Source organism: Erpetoichthys calabaricus, chromosome 1, assembly GCF_900747795.2.
Source record: "Erpetoichthys calabaricus chromosome 1, fErpCal1.3, whole genome shotgun sequence".
Taxonomy (NCBI): Eukaryota; Metazoa; Chordata; class Cladistia; order Polypteriformes; family Polypteridae; genus Erpetoichthys; species Erpetoichthys calabaricus.
The window spans coordinates 317,553,276-317,578,290 of NC_041394.2; the positions used below are offsets into that span (position 1 = coordinate 317,553,276).

Consider the following 25,015-nt stretch of genomic DNA (forward strand, 5'->3'; position numbering starts at 1 on the left):
CTTTGTCTAACTTTAGTGTCTTCAAGTTTATTCCACACCTAACCTTGTTGTTCATTGGCCAGTGTCAGGCTTCTGCTCATTTACATTGTCTTTCTGCATCCACCCATACTTGCCATCTTATGGGGTCATCATGCTTGAGGAGTGAAGAAAGCCTTATATTAGAAAAAAACAAAATATGAAGTACTAGTGGTATTGTTTAAAGTAGGAGTGACCGAGTTGGACAGAACTGTGGTATAGCGGGTCCTCGGCTCTGAATGAGAGGCCAGTTTTTAAATAATCCATTTGGCCGTGTCCGTCTTTGTGGGCACGACCGGGCAGCTGTGGGTAGTTTATGAGGTAATTGAGGCGAGTCGTACCAGCACATGAGGGTGTGATCACTCTCAATTGCTGAATCGGCTTCCTGCGGTGTGTGATTGAGGCGCTGCGCCCATGGAGCTGTATAAGTACGGGCCGGCACAGAGAAAGGAAGATGATGGAAAAGAAGAAAGGAAAGAGGGTAAAACAAAAGGAAGAGAAAACAAAAGGAAGAAAGGCTTGGAGAGTGAGGGTGCAGCATTGGGGAAAAGTGAGTGTACAAGCCAGCCAGCTGAATGATCATGCCCACTAACTATGTGGAGGAATGGGTTTAATCAAGGTGGACTCCTCCCTAGGGATCCAAGGGACGACTGCGTGTGCGAGAAGGAAGTCAGGAGGACAACCGACCCCAAGTGGTCTGGCAGATGCCAGCGGAGGCAGCCAAAATGGGGGTCGGTAGCGTGAGGACCACGGCGGCTGAAGTCTGTCCAGCTAAGCATGCCATGGGTGTGCTGGAGAGACATGGAAAGAGCTCTGCTTGGTTGATTTGCCCCAATGTCTGCTGCAGGTTTTTATTCTCATGTTTTAGCCTTGTTTTAAACATTTGGATTCTTACTTTTTTGTGGATTATTTATTTATGGATGTTTTTGAGTGCTGCCTTTAGTTGGATTAGTTGTTTTTAATAAAAGCACTTTTTTCATTTTAACACCATGCCCTAGCTCAGTTTGATTTGTCACTGTCTTCTAGTTCATCCAGTTACAGTATATTACCGATGGTGTTGGGTTCGAGGACTCCCAAATCTGGAAGAGGGAGTGTGGAGTAGGACCCCACCATCACAAGAACATATCTGAAAAAAGAACTTGAGAGCAGGCAAAAACATGCTTGAAAAATCACAGTCATATCTAAACACAGACTGGTCAAAACTATTAGGAGAAAGAAATGTGAATCACTGTGAAAAACATTTTGAAAGACCTAAAACTGTAAGAGAAACATATTAAAATTGTGAAAAAAGCCTATGTTTAAATCTGCAATAGAGTGCTCAAATAGAATTAAGCACAACAGTGTTCTAGAGGTATAGAGCATATTAATAAAAGGCTATGAGTGGCTCAGTCCAGCACAAAGCACACCATGATAAAGGTTAGCTAACTGAGTAATCTGGAACAATTCACTTAATTGGTGCGCCCCACCCCCACCAGTGTGTCCTTTGTCTCATTGGTTATGTTTCAGGTCAGGCTTAGCAAATCCAAAAATTCACCCAATGTAACAAGCTCACATCTCCTCAAAACCAGTCCTTATTTTCTAAAGCAATCTCCATGTTGGGTAATCTATAGAGTAGTACAGTAATCCCTCCTCCATCGCGGGGGTTGCGTTCCAGAGCCACCCGCGAAGTAGGAAAATCCGCGAAGTAGAAACCATACGTTTATATGGTTATTTTTAGAATGTCATGCTTGGGTCACAGATTTGCGCAGAAACACAGGAGGTTGTAGAGAGACAGGAACGTTATTCAAACACTGCAAACAAACATTTGTCTCTTTTTCAAAAGTTTAAACTGTGCTCCATGACAAGACAGAGATGACAGTTCTGTCTCACAATTAAAAGAATGCAAACATATCTTCCTTTTCAAAGGAGTGCAAAGCAAGCAGTCAAAAAAAAAATCAATACGGCTTTTAAGTATGCGAAGCACCGCCGGTACAAAGCTGTTGAAGGCGGCAGCTCACACCCCCTCTGTCAGGAGCAGGAAGAGAGAGAGAGAGAGAGAGAGATAGCAAGAGACAGATAAAAAAAATCAATACGTGCCCTTTGAGCTTTTAAGTATGCGAAGCTCCGTGCAGCCTGTCCTTCAGGAAGCAGCTGCACACAGCCCCCCTGCTCACACCCCCCTACGTCAGCGCAAGAGAGAGAGAGAGAGAGAGAAAGTTAGCTGGATAGCTTTTCAGCCATCTGCCAATAGCGTCCCTTGTATGAAATCAACTGGGCAAACCAACTGAGGAAGCATGTACCAGAAATTAAAAGACCTATTGTCCGCAGAAACCCGCGAAGCAGCGAAAAATCCGCGATATATATTTAAATATGCTTACATATAAAATCCGCGATGGAGTGAAGCCGCGAAAGGCGAAGCGCGATATAGCGAGGGATCACTGTACTAGTTTTTCGCCACAAAATTTCTGAGACTATTAATAGGGAATTTCCTTGGTTTTCAGCTTGTGTTTACTGTCCCTTTTTTGTTTTTTGTATACATTTGTTTATTGTTCATTCTTACTTCACACTGCAGGATGAGTTAGGGTGCCCAGAAAAGACAGATTAAATTTTACGGCACAAAGACTGGCTTGTAGATGAGCTAATTGCAATAATGAACATGGTCAGAGTACACTAACCCTTCATGATATCTAACTCTTCTCTGCATCACTGTATCGCTATTCAAGAAGACAGATATTCCAGTACGCCCTTCATTTTAAGCTGTGCTGCATTGTGATCTATGATATTTGGCAGCAGACTCGATGTTTGACCCATCTATGTGTTTTTCTTATTTTTGATAACCCTGGTTAATGTGTCATGTCACAGAAAAATGCCTGCCTGACAGCAATATATCAATATTAGCCTTTGTGTAAGTGATGAGTGAGTGGTTTACTAATCTGATTGATTACAAAATTTTAACAAAAATGAGGAGCCTAATTTTATATTGTAAAACTATATGAAGGTACGTGCCAAAGCAATTAAGATGATCATCATTCTGAAAAATCTAAGGACAGTATGCTTATCACAGATATCAATTATAGAATGTGTGATAAAAATTGGTCAGAATACTTCACAAGAAAGCAAGTTGAGTTAAAAAAAAGATCAGTCATCAGAGGTTAAAATCCTTTACTGTTCTAAATATCGACATAATGTGAGGAAAAAGTTCAGGAGGAGAATCTCAGCCATTCCATTTGCTTTATTTTTTTTGTTCACTAATCATTAAGTAGGAAATGCTATATAAATATAAAGTAAGTGCTGCTTCTTGTTATTAGTGGGTATCTAGGCAGAAGCAAATATGAAAATCATGTTTTGTCTTCTCAGATATGATGCCGCTTTTACACAACTATGTGACAGTGGACACAGACATGCTGCTTTCAAACCCTAAGCATCTAGAGATTATTTACACTATGTGTAAAAAGGTGACGATTTTTAAGATTTTCCAGTGAACACAATTGGACCTTAGAAAGGTGGCTAATGAATTAATCCTTTTTTTTCCTTCTAGGTTTTGACAGGGGACAGTGGGGAAGATGCAGAATGTCATTCTGCCAAGCTATTAGAAGTCATAATCCTTCAATGTAAGGGGAGAGGCATTAATCAGGTATGGTGACAAGACACCTCAACCAATAAACTTTGGGCCTGTACAGATAATTGGCCAGCAAATGACAGCAAGCAAAATTCCTCTAAATGTTTCACAGAAAAAAAAAGCTTTCCAAATATCTTATGAGTGGCTATAATGGGATTTTTCAGATTCAGCAATTTTTATAACCCTTATTTGAAGCCAAGAATGCAGATGCTCTTACAGTCATGATTAAGGAGCCTGCCCTTAGCATTCAAGGTGCATGTTGCTTTAGACTACAGGGGCCGTGACACCACATATGATATGCCTCCTCTAAGCTCTCTTATGCATGTTCTGCAGGTAATATTTGTGCTTTCCATTTTCTATATCACTTTAAACACAGTCAGGGGTTTTGAGTTGGTACATATGCAAATCCTATATCCAGGAATAAATAGTTCCCAACGGAAGCCTGGCCACTCCCAGAAGAAAAATGCAAACTCCTGAGAGAAAGCGCACCTAGTATGATTTCTGTCTTAGGCCCAAATGTTTTAAGGCAGCAAGCGACCTGCATTATCATTATACTGCCTAACAGTTAATATCTGTCTATTTTTTTCCCATCTTGCATTGTCCATTATTGGGTTGTCAGGAGGTCTAGTCTACCCAGCAACCTTGAGTGTAAGTCAGGAACGAACCCTTTGTGTGACACCAATCCATTACAGGGCAATCACACGTGCTCATTTATATCTCACCAGTATAGAATCATCAGTTAACCTAATATGAATATCTCTGAGATGTAGAGAATACAGTATTTAAAATGTATATAGACTCTGAATGGGTTGGGAATCAAGCCCAGGTCCCTGGAATTTTGATGCAGCATTGATGATCAATGTTCCCCCATACAACCCAATAGCTAACATGGGTCTTCTAAATAAGATCTGTGATGCCTTTCACTTCTAGTTTGTAACTCTTTTGTTAATGCTCTATATGTGCAGGAATGCTAACTGTTGGTGGGATAAAGTAACTGTTAGGGTTTACCAGTGGTATAATTGGCATTATTTGTGTTTATTTGAGTTTACTCAAGATCAACTGTTTTTCCATTTCCCCGAATTACCCTTGGGAGTGAGACCCAGTCTTCTCATGTAATACACCATTCTTTCATGTGTACTTACAGTACCTCTGGAATGAGTTTTTTCATTAAATGGCTTTTTTTTATTGATTTTATTGTAATCATTCCATACAATATCAATTTTTATAAAATAAATAGGATTGAAAACAAATCAACCCCCACCCCTGAGAAAGAGAGCATGGCCAACGGAGTAAAACTTAAAAATAAATAAATTGATGAAATGGGGAGGGAATCTACTTCCTCAGTGCTTTAAGAGCTTATTCTAAAATATTATTGATTAGATCCTGCCAGGTTTTGAAAAAGTTCTGCACATATCCTATAAGTGAGAATTTGATTTTTTCCAATTTCAAATAATATAAAACATCAGTTACCCACTGACTTAAAAGAGGAGAGTTAGGCACAGTTTGTTTGTCCTTCTCCACGTTAAATCCATCTGGAAGAACACCAAACACACCTGTTAGTTAATTAGCAGGGATTGTGACACCAAGGCTGTCTGAAAGGCACTTAAACGTTTTTGTCCAGAATGATGTTAATTTGGTGCAGGCCCAAAATATGTGACCCAGTGAGGCTTGAGCTTGATTGCAGCGTTCGCAGGTTGGATCTTTACACACTTCCTTTTGCTCTATTTGTACTTGCTTCTACCCCACGACAACCAGATCATTCTCATAATAGGACTTTTCAGTTTTGCTTCATTTTTATCTGACATCTCTTAATTCCATACACCACATAACTTCTCACACAGCTTGTTCAATTTTCTCTCTTGAAGTAATACTCCACCCAAAACTGACATTTTCTTTTTATCTATTACGTACCCCATGTTGTTATACAGATGGCTAAAAATGTTTTCATGGAGAACAGAGATCACAAAGTTTATATAACATAACAGGCTTCAATGGTGATGCTGAAAAATAGCAAACAATATCAAAATATCCTTGAGAATACCTAAAGTTACTTTTGTTGATAATCAATGTCAGTTATCTACTCTTTTGTCCACAACATGCAAAATCTATGCATTTTTTGCTAAATTAGAGTAGTGCACAAACAAGAAGTGCATTAAAACATGATTGAGCTTTTGAATTGAAGACAGAGCTCTTGACCAATGAATGAGGAGGAGAGGTGGGTCTTTATCCTGTTGATGACCACTTTTGGTGTCTTTCTTTTCATTTAGTGTATCCCTCTGTTTGTGGAAGCTGTCCTGGAGAGATTAACACGAGGAGTTAAATCCAACGAGCTTCGAATAATGTGTCTGCAGGTTGCCATTGCTGCTCTTTATTATGACCCAGTTCTGCTTATTGACACACTGGAGAATATTCGATTCCCACATAGTCCTGAGCCCATCACAGCCCAGTTTATTAATCAGTGGATGAACGACACTGACTGCTTCCTTGGGTAAGTTATTCAGTTGCATGAGTAAACAGCATTTCCAAATAGCTTCAACAGAACTTAGGAGACAATATTGAATAGCATAAATGCAGGAAAATGTCAGCCTTTGCCAAATTATATTGGGGTCAGCATTAATATATTTATTCTTTCGGTCTTGGTTTTGTTTTCTGTTAAATAGACACATTAACACTTTCTGTTTGTGCTATTTATACAGAACAGAGGCGTGAACTGAATGATTACTGAAGTTTTGTTCTTAAGCATCTGTTTAGTTGCACTATTTTACCTTAGGGATGATTACTTTTAGATACAGAAACGTTAGTGTTAGATTGGTTTATTTTTATAAGCAATTTTTATCTATGTAAGAAATGAACTATTTGAAAGATAAAGGTAGTTAACACTGTATAATAACATCTACTATTAACATCAAATAATATTCAGTTTTAGAAGTATGCAAAGACTTGGAAAGTCTCTCCCTTTTCCACTAAGATGAGCACAATAAGGTGTTTCTGAGTACAGGCAACGTTCGACTGCATATACCACCGTAGTTCCATTAGGTTATAACAGAGTTCATGAATCCTGAACAAAGGAATGGAAATAGCAAATGTAACCAGATGTAGTGAGCTCAACAACTTCCCGCACGCAATAAGTGTATCTCATGTGTTTTGTATACAATGTGCAACACATTGCCTTAGCCTCTTGGTCACATTACCTGAATATTTGTAATCCTTATTAATACTTACGTTCTATCCATCCATGCAATTTGAAACCTGCTTCAGTAATTTCGGCTCCTAAGAAATTGTGTTAGATTGTTTTTTTATTTTAACATTTACCCAATTAGAATGCATCATTACGGCAATTTAAAAAAGCTTTTACAAAATAAAACTCTTTGTCTACTTTTTGTTATTTTTTTGTCTAATCCTATTATTTTCTTAGAGAAAAAGTACAATAAATTCAGTTATGCCTATTATGTGCACTAAATCATCAAAAAAGCCTGTTAAACAACTCTCAAGCTTTTGCACTAAAGTAACTGTCAGCATGTCCATATAAATTTTGAAATTATTATGTTTATTGCATCCAAATGTCAGCTTTCTGCAGTAAATAATAACAATGGTTGTTTCCCATGTTTTAAGCATAAGATAAATGGAGTCTTTTACTGTAAGAAAGCTCTGGTGTTCAGTATTTTCCTACTGCTTTATTTCTGACTGAAAGGATAATCACATTTGAATTTGTGTGTTCCTAATGAAAAAAGAGTATTTTTTTGTCTCACAAGCAGCTATTTTTTACTCGTGTATATTAAAGATTGCTTTGTTTGGCCCTTTTTAAAAATAAATGTAGCTGATGTAGTAATCAGTGGTGTATTTGTCATGAAAATTCTGGTGGGGCCACACAGACATGGGAGGGAGGGAGAGAAGAGAGGCTGTTAGAAGGGTTAGAGACGTACTGAGAAGCTGTGCAGAAAGGTGTGTGTGTTTATGAGAGAGAAGGAGAGTGAGATCAAGCACTTAAAGATCAGAACTTACTTGACCTGCTCCTCTGCTTAAATCCATTAGCCTAGGTACATGACCCCTGGTGATCTCAAAGGTTCCTGACTTGGATTGGCTCACAGAATTGGGTAAAGTGAGTGCAAATTGTTTTGCCTCTAACCACCAGTGAGTGGTGTGAGGAAGAGCCATTGGCATGAATGTATAGGCAGGGGATGTTGCAGAAATTAAATTATTGGCGTTGCATGGAAGTAGCCAGTAAAAATTGGAGTGACAGCAGAACTGGCAAACATCACATCAAGGAGTTCATACATCCTTGATCGCATCACAAAAAAATTAATGGTCACTTAAAAATCTTTGAATCTCAAAGTGGAACTAAAGAGTTCAATCTACACATGCACACACTGAGTAAAGTAACAACCAGAATGCCATAGTGTCGAAGGACCTGCCCAAGTAACGCAGAAACAGGTTAGCGTCAAGCACAAAGAAGATTTCACCTACTCCAAAAAGAAATATTTTTCTAAATTAGAAATTGCAATGATCATATTCTGGAAAATTGAAATAATCTGAATATGACAAACTCAGTTTATTAAAAACATTTATACAATGCATTATTTATTGAGACAAGTTTACTACTAATTTAATTTTTGCACAATAGAGCTGTGTGCTGGGAGAATGGGGCATTGCCCCACTTGCCATTAATGCAGAGACACAACTAGTAATAATTCTAATCAATTTTATTGTCATCATCAATAATGTTCTGTTTGAAAACAATTTCCTGGCCTCAATGTGTCCTTTATTATGCAGGCCTTCTACTGTGGCAGATTATTGTGCTCACTGTTTACTTAGCTTGTTTAAGCTTAATTAAATCTGCATGCATTGTACCTACCATAGGTATAAAAAAACATAAAATTGGATATGTGCAGCTAAACTGTTTATGGCCTTGTCACAACTTGACAAAGTCAGAAACCTGCCACATATAAAAGGAGGCCTGTTTTAATATTGACACTATCACTGCCCTGTGCAGTTGTTTTAAGTTTAATATAATACAAACCTGCAATGGCAAAACAGTGGTTATCCATATCAAGTGTTGTGCCAAGGTTCCCAAAGAGTAAAATGCTAACTAGCTTCATGAGATCTGCTGTAAGTAAATTCATTTAACTGAAGCAGTTTCACAGCTGTCTTATGCCCTACAGTTAGACTGAAATGAATCCATTAGCTTAATGGGGGTTAAGTAATTATTGAAATGAAATGTCACAACATGCTCAAGGACACTGGATGGAAATACAACTTAGAGACTGAACTGAAATTACTGAGACTGTCAGAGTTGAGGCATTTTTCTCTGATACTGTACTGGTACTTAAATAAGAATATGGTGGAACCAATCAAAATGTTTTAACCAGAAGAATAGTCTTGTGTTCCTATGACCACTGAGCCACACTGATGTTGTGAGTATTTGTTTTGCAGCACCAAAATAGTTACATTATATGAGCCCAGGGCATGAATTGTAATGCCAGTTGTCCACCAATGCCTCTGAAAGTTAAAGCCAGCTGCTTCTGTAAATAATAGGGCCGACCTACGCTATGAAGCTGACTATCTGAAATAAACCACTTAATCCATGATGGACAGGGCATACATACAGTTGCGGTGTAGCAGAGCCGGCCTTCGGGCAAATCGAACGAAGCGACCGCTTCGGGCCCACAGCTGGAGGTTTTTTTTTTCCTGTGATGCGACGCTGCTGCGGAGGACCCAATGGAGCAACAGACTCCTTCACTCCAACCTCTGTTACTAATTTTTTTATATATAATTCATGGTAACATATTCCATCACTTAATTACTCCACGTGGACACCTCCACTCGGCACTCCAATCTTCATTACGCTTCTCTCAGGCCCGCACGCCTGTTGCCGCCTCCACGGCTCATCTGTGCCTCTGTCCTCAGTAGGCAGCCATTTAAGCTTCAGTCAGGGCCGCTCCACCGCACTGCATTCTCGACAGAGCATACAAGGGGCCCTTCTCTTCGTAAAGCCATCACTTTCCTTCATATCAATATATTTCCATTTTGTTAGAAAGAACGTCTTGTAGATGGTAGTTAGGCCTTGCCGAATTTCCACAGTTTGAAATTATTGTATTCCAAATGTCTTCAGTTCCACCACCAAAGAAATATAAATCTGGTGCTCAAAAACGTAAAGAAAAAGCAGCGAAAGATGAATTCTTCCCTACCCAAAAAGGCGCTTTGCAACGCTTCCTAACGAAAACGGTTAGCTCTAGCATCAGCAGCAGCACTAGCACCAGGACTGAACTTCCATTAGTCGAAGATACCGCAACGCCGTCCAAGCCCCACAAACCTGTATCCGACTCCGAGGAGTCAGAAGCCGATGACGTTAAGAATGACATGGACATGGGTTTTTCGTCAGGTTCAGCAATGTTGCCAGCCGTTACGGTTTCTAACCAGAAAGATGAAGATCACGACGAGGCTGATAATGATTTCGATTCCTTTAGTTGGGGAGATCCAGGTTTGTGGGGTGCAGCAATCACCGACAAGGAACGTGTCTTCCTAGTCCAAAAGGGGCCCTTTCGCGAAACCAGGATTCAGTATCCGACGAATGATGATGGGCGCCATTTTTCTGATTCCTTTTATTCCCAAAAATTACCAAATGGAGAATTTGTTGACAGGCCCTGGCTTGTTTACTCAAAGAACAAAAATGCAGTTTTTTGTTTCTGCTGCAAGTTATTCTCGAATATCCAGATCAAATTGACTACTGATGGTTGCGGTGATTGGAGTAATTTGTCCCGAGACGTGTGCAGTCACGAAATATCTGCCAACCATATACATGCCTTTAAGGATTGGTTGGAACTTCAAAATCGCTTGAAAGCAGGATGTACCATTGATAAGCGTGCACAAGAACTTCTGCTAAGAGAAATTGAGCATTGGCGTAATGTATTAAGAATTACTGCTGTTATTCAGTTTCTGGGTGAAAGAAACCTGGCGTTTCAAGGTTCTAACGATCGTATATTTGCCGCGCATAATGTCAATTTTCTTGGGTTAGTGGAATTGTTAGCCAAATTTGATCCGTGCATGCAAGAGCATGTTTGAAGGATTACAGACAATGAAATCCACGATCATTATATGGGCAAAAACGTGCAAAATGAAATAATTCAGTTGATGGGTAATGCTACGTTAGAGAAAATAATTTCCCATATTCATAATGCCAAGTATTTCTCAATCATTCTTGACTGCACTCCTGATATAAACCATGAAGAGCAGATGACGATGATAATAAGGATCGTTCATATTGATGGCTCCTCAGTGGAAGTTCGAGAATATTTTGTAAGGTACATAGCCGTTGATGATAGCACTGGCTCCAATCTCACAGACCAATGCTTACGGATGCTCTCGGAGTTGAAATTGGACCTAGGTAACTGTAGGGGACAGGGATATGATAATGGTTCCAATATGAAAGGCAAACACAGTGGCGTTCAAAAATGAATACTGGATAAAAATCCACGAGCATTCTACATCCCATGCGGTTGTCATAGCCTTAATTTGCTTGTTGGAGACATGGCTAAATCGTCACCAACTGCCATGTCGCTTTTTAGAACATTACATCAGATCTATTTGCTGTTTAGTGCTTCTACAATACGCTGGCAGATTCTGGAGAAGCACATCAATAATTTCACTCTGAAGCGCATTTGTGACACTAGATGGGAATACAGGATTGAGAGTGTTAAAGCTGTCAGATTCCAAATAGGCTCTGTGTATGACGCGCTGGTAGATGTTTCTGAAGATTCTAAAGATCCTAAGGCTAGAACTGAAGCCGCTGCATTAGCCAAGCAGCTGAAAAATTTTCCATTTCTTGTTTCCTTAGCGATTTGGTACGACATTCTTTCACAGATCAATGTAGCCAGCAAAATTTTGCAAAATGAAAATATGCACTATGATGTTGCTCTCAAATGCATCAACAGTGTCTCTGACTATTTGGTTTCGTACAGAGAAAATGGACTAGAATTAGCAGAAGCTACAGCCAGAGAGCTCGCTAATGAATTGGAGATGCCTTCCGAGGATGTCGCATTTCCTGCAGTAACCAGTTTACGCAGGAGACAAACAAAGCGGCATTTCGATTATGAAGTCCGGGATGAGTTAATAACTGATCCAAAAGAAAAGTTTCGCACAGAATTCTTTCTTGTCCTTCTGGATCAAGCAATCATGTCCATGAATGAGAGGTTTGATCAAATGAAACAGCATTTCGACAATTTTGGATTTCTGCACAATTATCAGTTAATATTATCCATGGATGATAATACCTTGATGAAATACTCTATGGACTTGAAAATTGCATTAACTGACTCGAAGAATAATGAATCAGACATTGATCCACACGCACCATGCAGTGAAATTCGCATATTTGCCAATTTAGTTCCTAGCAACTCAACGGCCATGCAAGCACTGGAATATCTGTATGAGAAGGAGTTGGCAACTGCCATGCCTAATGTTGCTGTGCCTCTCAGAATAGCATCGACTGTGCCTATAACGGTATCTTCGGCGGAGAGGAGTTTTTCAAAACTCAAGCTTATCAAAAATTACTTGCGAAGCTCCATGAGCCACGAACGTCTGAATAGTCTGGCATTGATTTCAATTGAGCAAGAGATAGTCGAATCTCTTGATTATTCTGAACTTATTCATGAGTTTGCCAGTGCCAAGGTTCGAAAAGTGTCTTTTAAACCGAATAAAAATGTAAAAACAAAATAATGTGGATCTTATCTTCATAAAATAAAAAAAAATATATAAAAAATATAAAAAGCAAAAAAAAAAAGTGCTTGGCCTAGCTATTTACCTCCACGTGCTGCCTGGTGGAAACAGCAAAAGCTGGCTAAAATGTAGCTTTATCTGTTAATGTATCGTCACTAAAGACATTTATGCGGGCCCACTCTGACCTCCATCACTCATATCCTTCACTCAGGGCCTTGTACGACAGTCTGCGCTAGCAGCCTGCAAATTTGGCTCCTGTCAGTGTGTTACGGTTATGGTTGTCAGTGTCAAACGGAAATCGTCAAAAAGTGATGGTTGTAGATGCCGGAAAAATGCATTTCTGCAGCTCAGAATGCAGGAAATCGCTTGGCGGCCGGAGCTGTGCCCCGGACCCCCTAGCTGCAGGGGTCGGGCCCCTCGGTATCAGTTTGCTTCGGGCCCGAAATTGTCTACGGCCGGCTCTGGGTGTAGGCCGGTGGTAAAATGTAATAAAGCAGTAGTGACTGAAGTATTTATTTAAGATGACTAGTGATATAAAGAATAAACAACCACTTCAATGATAAACAATGCATAGGTGTCACTGACGCCATGTGGATCGACCAAAGTCCTGAAAATTGATTTCACTGGATAACGTTCTTCTGAGCTGTGATTGAACCCTACTCTAGTGACTAACTAATGAAATGACCATAGGTCCTGAATTTCCTGAACAGTCCCATATATCGGTCTCAAAAAAGGCATTCTGACTCCTTAATTTTCATTTGTCCTGTGTTGTAGACATGACCAATTTCATTTTTGTAGTAATGTATGCAAACAATGCATTGTTACACATAGCCGCCTTGTTAATTGTACATCTGTGCACTACATTGAACCACCAAATACATCAGTGAGATTCATGACAGACACCAGGGGCCTCATGTATAACGCCGTGCGTAGAACTCACACTATAACATGGCGTAAGCACAAAAGCGGGATTGTGCGTACGCACAGAAAAATCCAGATGCAGGAATCTGTGCGCACGCATACTTTCACGTTCTTCTACTACATAAATCCCGATTTGCGTGAAAAGTAACGCACGTGCACGCGCCTTCTGTCCCGCCCCAACTCCTCCCAGAATTACGCCTCTTTGAATATGCAAATCAATATAAATAGCCTTCTGTGAAAAGACAATGGGAAAAGCACGGGAGAAAATATAAGAATTTCAGCGAATACCAAGTGGAGGCAAAGGAAAAACGTACTATTTGTTGGTTTAAACAGTGGTATAATCAACAAAAGAAAGCTGATCGAGTGACAGTGTGTCGGAGAAACTCGAAGGCTCAACTTCACAAAGTCGCACAGTGCCCGAAATAAAAAAGAAATCACATATCAAAGTCGCCGTGAAAAAGCGAGTCGTAGCCCACCGTCTGAGTGTCATATGAAAGCTTATTAGGGTACAGACAAAAAAAAAGGCACACAGTGGGGAAAAAAGCACGAAATGTCAACTTTAATCTCGAAATTTCCACTTTAATCACGTAGTTTATTTTGCCATTAAAGTAGAACATCTTAAACTTCATCTTAAAATCGTTTAATTTACTAGTTTCTCAAATCCTATTGTAACTAAAGTGGCATGTTAAATGCTTTGTTCTGTATTTGATCTTCTATGTGCTCTATGTATGAATCACTACCTGCTTTTTAAACGGGCTTTCTCTTTCTCCGACAGGACACATACTCCATTACATTCTTGATATTACAGCTGTCTGAATAATTAAAATACTGAGATGTATACGTGATATCTTTTTCATGATGATAGGAATGAAAGCATGTTATTAAACATGGGAACACGGTGGCGCAGTGCTTGTTCATGTCTCACGCAAGAGGCTTGCTGCGCCATGCGCAACCTTCAGTTAAATAATTTATCACAGCAGTACTGTCTCTTTCAAACGTACTAACCTCCAATTCCTGTCCTTACTTTTCTTTCTCCAAAAACTCAATCGCCACACAATAAGCTATGTAATAGACGTGAAGCCATCTGTAAGCTTAGAACTTCGATTCTTCAAAACTTTTAAGGAACATTGAAATATCTTAGTAGTACATGTTTAATTATTATATCCGTCTATCTTTCCAGTGTCGCGTCAGCACCAGCAATAATACAGCGCAAGGCAGGAACAATTACTGAACTAGCTAGCGCTGCGGCACCGTGTCCTCACATGTTTAATTATTAACAATACAGATTATTTAAATGAAGTTAAAGTTTTATCTGTATAATATAATCAACATGTTTTGCTGCATTTCGTCTTAGAAATGAATACCGTCATCACATGTAAATACGCGCTTTATAAAGTGGCGCAGGTTGTGCAATATTATAACTGTAGTGCAAGTTTACAGTGAGGTGATTGTACTTATAAGTAAACAATTATATAAGGAGCAGTTGATGGACTGATTTAGTGTTTAGAGTTCTTGGGATGAAACTGTTTCTAAACCGCGAAGTCCGTACAGGGACTAAAGCGTTTGCTGTGGCTCAGGCAGCATCTGCTTCATGCTGTGTACCGATAATTCTCTTTCCAATCAGCTGCTGCTGTGATTTCCCACTCAGATACAGTAATATAAATACTCTGAGTGGTGCAGTGAGAGTAATGTGGAAAAAGATGATCTGCTGTGGCAACCCTTAACGGGAGCAGCTGAAAGAAGATGCAGTGAGAGTTACAACGCTAAAGCAGTTATGGTATTTGGAATACTATGGCTATTCCCTGGACCATTATATTGCTATAGGTTAATTACAATCAGATGCATTACACTAGTAAACAATATGCAGTTAATTTCAGTGTATTTATAAAGCCACGCCAGGAATGTGGATTTAAGAAAGAAAGAGTGATCACACAGGAACAGTAGCACTGCTTTGACACTGGGTGCCGCCAGTCTGCAAAACCGGGCGGATAAATTGCGTACGCCAAGGAATGAGTTACCGTGGAAATGTGCGTGGCTTTACGCCAAGTTTAGGTTTTATACATCGCGATTTGAGCGTGGAAAGGTTCGTACGCAACATTTCTGTGCGTACGCACCGTTTATACATGAGGCCCCAGATCTTGCTAATCAGATGTCGTGTGATTGTGATGAACTCATCTATGTCAATGCATAGGTTGGCCTGATAGCTGGCTTTAATCATGTATGCACCATGCAGATGATTTCTACAAATGGAAAAATGCAGCTTGCAGGTGGGAAACCGATTGTTTTCCCTTAATTTAAAACCTGAGGTAAACTGAGTGAATTATTTATCTCTAAATTGTAACTATCGTCTAATCTTTTTTTATGCCTTAAAGATAAAAAAAATATGTTATATTTCAGACTTCATGACAGAAAAGTCTGTATTATTGGATTGAGTATCCTGATGGAAATGACAAAACGCCCCCCTGCATTGGAAGCTGTTGCAGCGCAGATTGTCCCTTCGATTCTCCTTCTATTCCTGGGGCTGAAGCATGTGTATGCATCTCGAGTGCTGGCCAAGCAAGACACTTTCACAAAGCATTCTGAGGTGGATGAAGAAGAAAATGGTAATATTGCTACTCTACTCTATGTGTGCTCTGCACATCGTAAATGGAAAGACAGTCCAAGTGTAAAGTCATCAATCATTCCCAGTTTTATATTGTGCTTTTTTCATGTTGTGAGCCTTGTAGATGAAATGTACAGTAGATTATCCAAAGCTGTGTTCCGTACGGGTATGTTATGTGATGTGTTGAGGGGTGAATCCTGGGTGGGATTCAGAATGTGCTACCTGGATGTCCTGCACACCGGCTTGGAGGAATTTTAGCCTATTCCTCCGAACAGGACAGCTTCAACTCTGGGATGTTGGTGGGTTTCCTCACATTAACTGCTCGCATCAGGTCCTTCCACAACATTTCGATTGGATTAAGGTCAGGACTTTGACTTGACCATTCCAAAACATTACCTTTATTCTTCTTTAACCATTCTTTGGTAGAACGACTTGTGTGCTTAGGGTTGTTGTCTTGCTGCATGACCCGCCTTCTCTTGAGATTCAGTGCATGGACAGATGTCCTGACATTTTCCTTTAGAATTCTCTGATATAATTCAGAATTCATTGTTCCAACAGTGAAGGCAAGCCATCCTGGCCCAGATGCAGCAAAACAGGCCCAAACCATGATACTACCACCACCATTTTCACAGATGGGATAAGGTTCTTATGCTGGAATGCAGTGTTTTCCTTTCTCCAAACATAACGCTTTTCATTTAAGCCAAAATGTTCTATTTTGGTCTCATCCATCCACAAAACATTCTTCCAATTGCCTTCTGGTTTGCCCACGTGATCTTTAGAAAACTGCAGACGAGCAGCAATGTTTTTATGAGCAGTGGCTTTCTCCTTGCAATCCTGCCATGCACACCATTGTTGTTCAGTGTTCTCCTGATGGTGAACTCATGAACATGAACATTGGCCAATGTGAGGGAGGCCTTCAGTTGCTTAGAAGTTACCCTGGGGTCCTTTGTGACCTCGCCGACTATTACACGCCTTGCTCTTGGAGTGATCTTTGTTGTTCGACCACTCCTGGGGAGGGTAACAATGGTCTTGAATTTCCTCCATTTGTACACAATCTGTCTGACTGTGGATTGGTGGAGTCCAAACTCTTTAGAGATGGTTTTGTAACCTTTTCCAGGCTAATGAGCATCAACAACTCTTTTTCTGAGGTCCTCAGAAATCTCCTGTGTTCGTGCCATGATACACTTCCACAAACATGTGTTGCGAAGAGCAGACTTTGATAGATCCCTGTTCTTTAAATTAATACAGGGTGCCCACTCACACCTGATTGTCATCCCATTGATTGAAAACATCCAACTCTAATTTCACCTTCAAACTAACTGCTAATCCTAGAGGTTCACATACTTTTGCCACTCACAAATATGTAATATTCGATCATTTTCCTCAATAAATAAATGACCAAGTATAATATTTTTGTCTCATTTGTTTAACTGGTTTCTCTTTATCTACTTTTAGGACTTGAGTGAAAATCTGATGAAGTTTTAGGATATATATATATATATATATATATATATATATATATATATATATATATATATATATATACACATATATATATATATATATATAATAAAATTCTAAAGGGTTCACAAACTTTCAAGCACAACTGTATATCACAGTGCCATCTCTGTGGCAACCAAAATAATAAAGAAGGGTGACCAAGAAAACATTACCCTAGAGTTCACCTCCATTGTGTCACTGACTACATAAAATACAAAAATGATGCACTAAATAGCAGAAACTGTAAACTCAGGCCCTTAGAAAATCATGTCCTAAATACATTCCACTATATATCCCTCAGAGATGAAGAAAGCTGTAGTAGTGTCACTGTTCATAAAACTGAGCAGTTGAATTACCTTCAGCCTGCTTTCCTAACTGAGTGTGACAGCTTTTATAATACGCTTGTGGAATATGGCAGTGATACTGTTTATGCCACAGTGCTTTTAATGCATTTCTGATTTCTTTTTTGACTGGCTGGAATAAGCTTCTGCACAGGACTGTGTGTTAAAGACAGAACTTCAAAGTTTATTTGGGCTTTTCAAAAGAATTGGGAGTAGTTTAAAACCAACTTAATTTTCAAGTAATTTGAGTTTTCCAGTAGGTTTTTGGATGGATACTTTTTCTCCTTCTAAAGCATTTACACTTTCATGTGGGTTCACTGTATTTGACCGGCCTCCTCCATTCTCGTCTGTTATACACTTGACACCCCTTTCTCCCTTAGATCCCCCTTCACACAGTCCATCCATCTACTTTCTCTTTGGTCATCCTGTCCTCTGTCCCAACACCTTCATATCCATGATTGACCAGATACTTTTTTTTTTGTACACATACTTTTTTTTTAAAGTAACAGTACTTTGGAGTATTAGTTTGGGCTATTGTACAGACTGCCATGCAAAATTTCATTCAGATTTGGACAAAGTGCCAGTCCATACCAGGACACAATCACTTACAGTTTAGAGATGCCAGTTAGCTTAACATGCATGTGTTCGAGATGTTTGAAGAAAATAAAAAAGCAGGGAAAACCTCATGTGGAGCATGGGGAGAAGTACACATTTCACACAGACAGTATGCCAGGACAGCATTCAAATTAGGAACTCATGATCTTGGTGTCACAATGGCACAATGGTTAGTGCGGCAGCCTCTTCATCCTGCATCCATATATATTTTGCAGTTTAATTTCCTAAATCGTGCATTGCTTTGTATTGAATTCTTGCTTAATCATCATAGTACTCTCAATGAAAGGCACAGTATAAAATAAAAATTGATGATTATTTATTATGTGACCCTGTGTTCGGATTCAGCGGGTTGGAAAATGGATGGATGGATGGATGGATTATTTATTATATGGAGGTGACTTTAATTTGTTTGTTAAATTAATTATATATGTAACCTGACAGCACACCTCCTTTAAATGTATAGATTTAAAGGCAGAAATGAAATTTCATTAGACCCACTCATATAACTGTGCATAAATGTAATTATGTTTTCTGCCCTTTTGTCATTTAGTAGAAATACCTAGTGATGAAGATGAGGTGAATGAAATTAGGGAGCGGATACACCAGCAACACACTTCCACTTCAGACCAAGGAGAAGACGAAGATGATGATGATGACGATGATGATTATTGGGATGAAGATGTAGTCGAGGGGACTATCCTTGAGGAGTACAGCACAGTGCTAGATTATGAGCACAGTGTTAACGTGTATCAGTTCTTTACAGCCTCACTTCTGAGTATGTGTCAACTTCATCCAGATCTAGTTTTGTTTTTTATTTAGGCCGGTATTAACAAATTATACATGAAATAAAAATGTAATCACATAAAAGGTTTAGATTTGAGATTATATCACTGCTCCTTTGCACGTAGGCTGTTTTTTAGAGGCAAGGATTGCACTTGGATTGCATTCCACATAACGAAAGGTAGCAGTCTAGTATAATCGTGCAGATTGCCAGTGTAGTTTGAACAAAACTGAACTCTACAGTGATAGACAAGAAGCCTTCCAGCATACGTGTATAGGTGCATTCCAGCATCTCTCATTGCCAATGCCTGACTGGTTTTTCACAATGGTACAGATTACTCTGGGTAATTTTATAGCCTCTTGATAATGTTTCATATTCTGTATATTACCTCCAGCCATCATGCACATCTCTAAATTAGCCAGTTATAGTATACATGATGTTATAGTTAAAATATTTCTTTTTGTAATTATATTTTGTGTATATTTCTTTGACTTGCGCTTAGGCAGAACTTTGCACAAGTTTTTTTTACTACTTTGCACAATGTTTTTAAGTTTTATGTTCCTTAAACAAAGTACCCTCTATATATGCAATAAAATACACATGCAAATAGCATCCAGCACCCCACCATTTAAGCAGTGGTGGTGGTTGCAGCACAAACCCAGAAATGTTCAGTGGCAGAGATGTATCAGTATCGTACTGATCAAAATGGCTAGCAGCAGCAGTGTACCAGCGTATTGCATGTGCAGTGTTAAAAATGATGTTTCTTTCATAGTTATGTACCCCAAAATGTATTGGTCATTATGAGAGGCATCACTGTTACCCTTAATTGTTGTGATTTTAATTGGTACAACATTTATGCCATTAGGGCTCTTAGCTCAGTCATGAGACAGAGCAACTTTAGTTTTTAGGTAGTCACAGTTTAAATTTATTATGCAATACAAATTTGACTTTCAAGGTCAAGTTTTATGACCAAATAATAAAATTTTTCCACCAGTTGCCTAAGTACGAGACAATTTAGTTGGCAGCGTAGAGTATTAAGTGTTAGTAGGAGATCGTTTAGACCCCCATACGTTGTACAATGCATTCAGTCAGTGGCACACCTTTTAGGATTGTTTAATAACATTGTTGGTGATTCATCGGTGCTATATAAATAAAATGTATTATTCTTATTATTATCACAAAGTAGTGTAGAAAGGAACAGGGTGCCTTAAGCCAATGTATATTTTAATTTCTCTCTTTTCTGCTTGATTTAGAGGTCCAGAGTACAGACCCTACGTGGTATCATTGTTTAACATCTCCTCTCAGTGACGACCAGAAGAAACAACTTCAGGAGATCTACTCCATAAGCACAGCAGAGAAGCTCCAGAGTTAAGAAATAAGACTGAGCAGGTGTGAATGCTTTCCTCATTTACTTATTTTGTCCGCCATGCCTATTTTGCTGATTCCTTTTCTAGATTACAAACTTACTGCCTTTTTCACAACCATTAGTACCAGATTGTATGGTTAGACATGATTGTTCTCAGTTGTGCTAGCACAAAACAAGACAGCAACTTAAATGATTAGCAGCAGGTGCAGCCTAAACTTGTCGAAAATAGTCGATCTGTTTTTAATTTAAAGAGAAAAAAATATCACATGACAGAAGTGCAGTTTGCTCAAAATCAGCTAACAGTGGCATGGCATGACTACTTTGTATTGGGTAAATGCTGTATGTTGAAGATCTGTCTTTAGTTTTTTAGCAGTAAGCATATCCCTATAGAGTCGGTGGCAAGTTTGTTATGTACAGTATACCTGTTACTTAACACAAATAGTCTGTTCCAGGAAACTGCATATCACGTGTCGTAACTCAATATATGCAATATACAGGCATAGTAAAGAGGTTTAGTTTAGCCAAACACAAGAATGGCTAAGATGTGAAATCATATAACTTTAACTGTGGTATGATTGTTGTTGCCAAACTTGATTGTTCCAGCTTGTCCAAAATGAGATTTTCACACAATACAGTCTATAGACTTTACAGAAATTTGTGTAATTATTAAAAGAAAAAATTCCAAGAACAGCAATTCTGTAAGCGAAAACACCTTGTTACTGAGACAAGTCAGAGGAGAATGGCCAGACTCTCTTAACAAGGATTGCAAATCCTAAAATAACGGCTCTTTGCAAGAGTGATGTGCAGAAAGCATATTGGAATGCTCTGTGCATTGGACTTTGAAGTGTATGGGCTTTGGACCACACTGGATATCACTCCTGTCAGCTAAGAACAAGAAGAGGCTACAGTGGGCATGTCAACACCAAAACCAGATGAGATGATTAAAAAATGTTGGTTTGACAAATCTCAAATTTTGTTTTTAATTTGGTGTATAAAGTACTAATCTGGCAGGCAGTGTGGTGAAGTGGTTAAGACTTTGAACCTAGGAATTGAAACCATGAGGTTGTTGGTTCAAATCCCACTGTTGACACTGTGAGAGCATGAGCAAGTCACTTCACTTGCATGTGCTTCAAGTGGAAAAACAAAAGAAATTAAACCAATTGTATTTCACAAATGTTGTAAGCCACCAAGGTATCAATCAAATAATAATCCATAGATCTATCATGATTTGTCTCAACAGTACAGGTAGTACTTCAATGGGTTTCTCAGCACACATTAGGCCTCTTGATGCCAAGACTGCATCGTCTAAGCACAACTGGTTGTGTATCCCATTATAGCCATGGTCTTTCTTTGTCATGTCACAAAGCATATGTCATCTCAAGCTGGTTCCATGAGCAAGAAAGGTACGACTGTTTACTCCAAAGACTCATACAGCATGTGATTTTAATCCAGTAGACCACTTTTGAGGGAAGGTTGCCACATGAGTGAGTGGCAGAAAAATGTGCAGGAGCTGCTGTTGGGTCACAGTAGACCAAAACCCCTAAGAAATATTTTAAAATCTTGTTGTTTTCATGCCTTGAACATGAGTTACATTAAACCTAGCATGTGCGTATGATGCTTGATTTAGAATTATGCTTTTTCATCCTAACAATAACCTCAATTATTCTTTCTACACACTTAAGTGCTACTTTGTGTTTATCAATTTGTATTTAATGCTTGTTGAATGCAGACGGGAACAAAAAATAAGAGTAGCATATTCACTATCAGACGCCGATTTGTTTATACAGTATGTTTATGTCTGCAAAGATGCAAAGAACTAGGAATGGAGTGTCTATTTCTAAATCATTTTAGTACATTATGTTGTTCATTCTCTTTTGTACAAATGTGTTGCAAAATTCAAGACTGGTTATTTAATTATTTTTTTAAAGCACAAATTAACATTAAATTTTCACTTTTGATTCATTGTTTCCTGAACCAGCTTATTCCAATATAGGTCATTATGACCCTTTGGCAATGTATTATACTGCCATTGAAGATAATGTAGCTTTGAGGTTCTTTTGGTGTAGCCTAACTACAGAGTCTGTGTTTATTCACTGTATGCATAGCGAATCACTGAGCCACACTTCAGTAGCTCCATTCCTGTTCAGGTCATTTCTGGAGAAGTTAAATGTCTAGTTTTCTTGCTATCATTTATTTTTTATTTTTATTAACCTGCTCTGACTTCAAGCAGCAGGAGAAATGAGTTGGTATTACAGAGGTTTGCACAAACTGCTGATTTGACAGCAAGATCTTACTTACCTAACTCTTATTTCTTTTTTGTTGAAGAGGGGGACAACAAGAGACAAAAGGGGAAAATATACAAGTTGAAAAAACCTCTAGAAGCTTACGGAGTGTTTATACAGAGGTCTTTAATGTTTGAAATTAAAAAAGGACTATTCATGCATCATTTGCTATGTGTGTGATGCAAATAGCAAGCACATTATCAGATGCAGTTTCTTGTAAGGCAGTATCTTGCCATTTGGATGTACTTTCAAAATAATATTTGGTTCAAGAAGCTATACACCTTTATAAAATGAAATGAAATGTGAAATTCTTCCTGAACTTATGCTTAGCTAAGACTTTAAGTAAGCTAAAACTATATGTTCCAATCTCACAGTATATTTCTGTCTAGTTAGGTAAAAGTATTTGCAGGACATCTAGTTATAGTGAAGGCCTTTTAGTTGACCTCATTGTACTTAGTCCCAGAAGAAACAGAAGTTATCTTCTTAAAAGGAAATGTAGTCCAGTTGTCAGGCTGCTACAATGGACAAAGCTCACCTATGCTGAAATATGTGCTCAGCCATTGACAGTAATTGACATTCTTTCAAGGAACCTTTTCATTCTCTTTCAGCAGAATGTCTGAAGTCAAAGACGACAAGTGCCAAGAAACCTGAAAGTTTCTGCCGGATTAAAAAAATAAAGGAGACGAGGACAGTCTCATTTGGAATCTTCTGGCTTACATGATGATTCAGTTTCTTCGGGAAACCTACACAAACTAAAACTGCTGACTTTGGATGCCAAATGAATGCTTGCTGGTTCCTAGAGTTCATGGCTCCTATGGCCTGGTTTGAAGTTATTGATTTCCTCTGAATTTTTTTTCCAACCAAACCTAACAAGGGAAAAAAGGAGCATATAAAGCCTAGGCACTCACATCAGATTTCTGTTCTGGAAGCATCTCATGGGTTTCTGTGGGTATCCGTGCCTTTTGAAGCACATGCTTTTGCCTGTAAATTATTTCTGGATCACAAACTGTCTACGTAGGTGATTTTTTTCCTAAAAACAGTTCTATTTTTATATTATCATGGCCATCATCCCCATATTATGGAAAAGATGCTGAATAAATTGGCTGACACAATGAAATATATAGGATTTCTCCAAACAACCACAGTACACATACCTGGGCACATAAAGACTTTATTATTTATCAATGTGCGTGGGTGTGTGTGCGCGTGTGTGTGTGTGTATATATCTATAATACACGCAATAGATAAACAAATATCAGAATAATAAATACATTCTTTTTTGTGTCCAAAGTAAGTAATATTTGCTGAATCAATTAGCCATTAAAATTCTGAAAACACTGGACATTGGTTCCTCTTCTTAACTTGTGAGTTTTGAGTATTAGGAAGAAATTAGATAATTTATTTGTATAAGGAATAAATCAAGCGCTGCACCATTGAGACTGTTAGGAGGAGGAAAGAGAAATGTGTCAGCCTAACTGCCTTTGGTGCCATAAAGTCTGACTGACCTTGGACATAGTGTAGTAACCTCTCCAACTCCTGCATCTGCTGTTTTGTCAGCTGATCTGCAATGCCAGTCATGCACATGATGCTGGTGACCTACCGCTAAGAGGCACCATCTTTGTATGAGAAGTATTTTTCTCAAATATTTCCTAACTGCCTACCTTATTTTTATCTGCTTATCATAGTCATCAGACATTTCCCAAGGTTCCTTTTTGTTCTTCCTAACTCGTAGCATCTTTAGTGACAGCAGGCCAGATACTAGCTGTATAGACATGATGCTCTAAAGCCAGAGTAAGAAACATGTTTGTTTAAATAAATTCAATAAGTGTTTTTCAAATGCGGATTTGTATTTATTTCAAGAACCAATGGGTAATTTATTTATATACCTTTATCAATGCCATCTTCCAAAATGTACTAAAACTTAATTGGCATAAGATGTAAGAAACATTTTTGTAAACACTAACCTTCAACAGTACTATAATAATATAAAGGTGCCACTTCTGAAATGATTCCTAGAAATTTTCATCCTTGGTTTTTGTCAAGTTTTAATTTTGTATTTTTTTGGATGGTTGTAAAATGATCACATTTTTTCTGTTTTATGGAAAAGGAAATGAAAAGGGCTAACAGGTGAGTGGGCGTTACAGTCATATTTACTATGGTGTTTTCTGCAAACCTTTTCAAATTATTTTGGGCATGTCTTTGAATGTAGATCTTCAACAGATTCTGACTAGATGTTTTCAGTTTTATACAAATATTTATTCATTCACATTATTATTATTTTT

The 25,015-nt window shown here is 38.6% G+C and overlaps 1 protein-coding gene across 1 annotated transcript in view; it reads left to right on the forward strand.

The window, feature by feature from the left end:
- ipo8 (importin 8) overlaps positions 1–24,563 on the forward strand; it is a 141,330-nt gene extending 116,767 nt beyond the window's left edge. Inside the window, exons 19-25 of the mRNA XM_028817948.2 lie at positions 3,352–3,449; positions 3,533–3,628; positions 5,881–6,101; positions 15,644–15,849; positions 18,855–19,079; positions 20,339–20,474; positions 23,342–24,563. Of these exons, the coding sequence (XP_028673781.2) occupies positions 3,352–3,449; positions 3,533–3,628; positions 5,881–6,101; positions 15,644–15,849; positions 18,855–19,079; positions 20,339–20,457 (965 nt within the window). The 3' untranslated portion in view covers positions 20,458–20,474; positions 23,342–24,563. The remainder of the gene's footprint in view (positions 1–3,351; positions 3,450–3,532; positions 3,629–5,880; positions 6,102–15,643; positions 15,850–18,854; positions 19,080–20,338; positions 20,475–23,341) is intronic.
- The last annotated feature ends 452 nt before the right edge of the window (positions 24,564–25,015 follow it).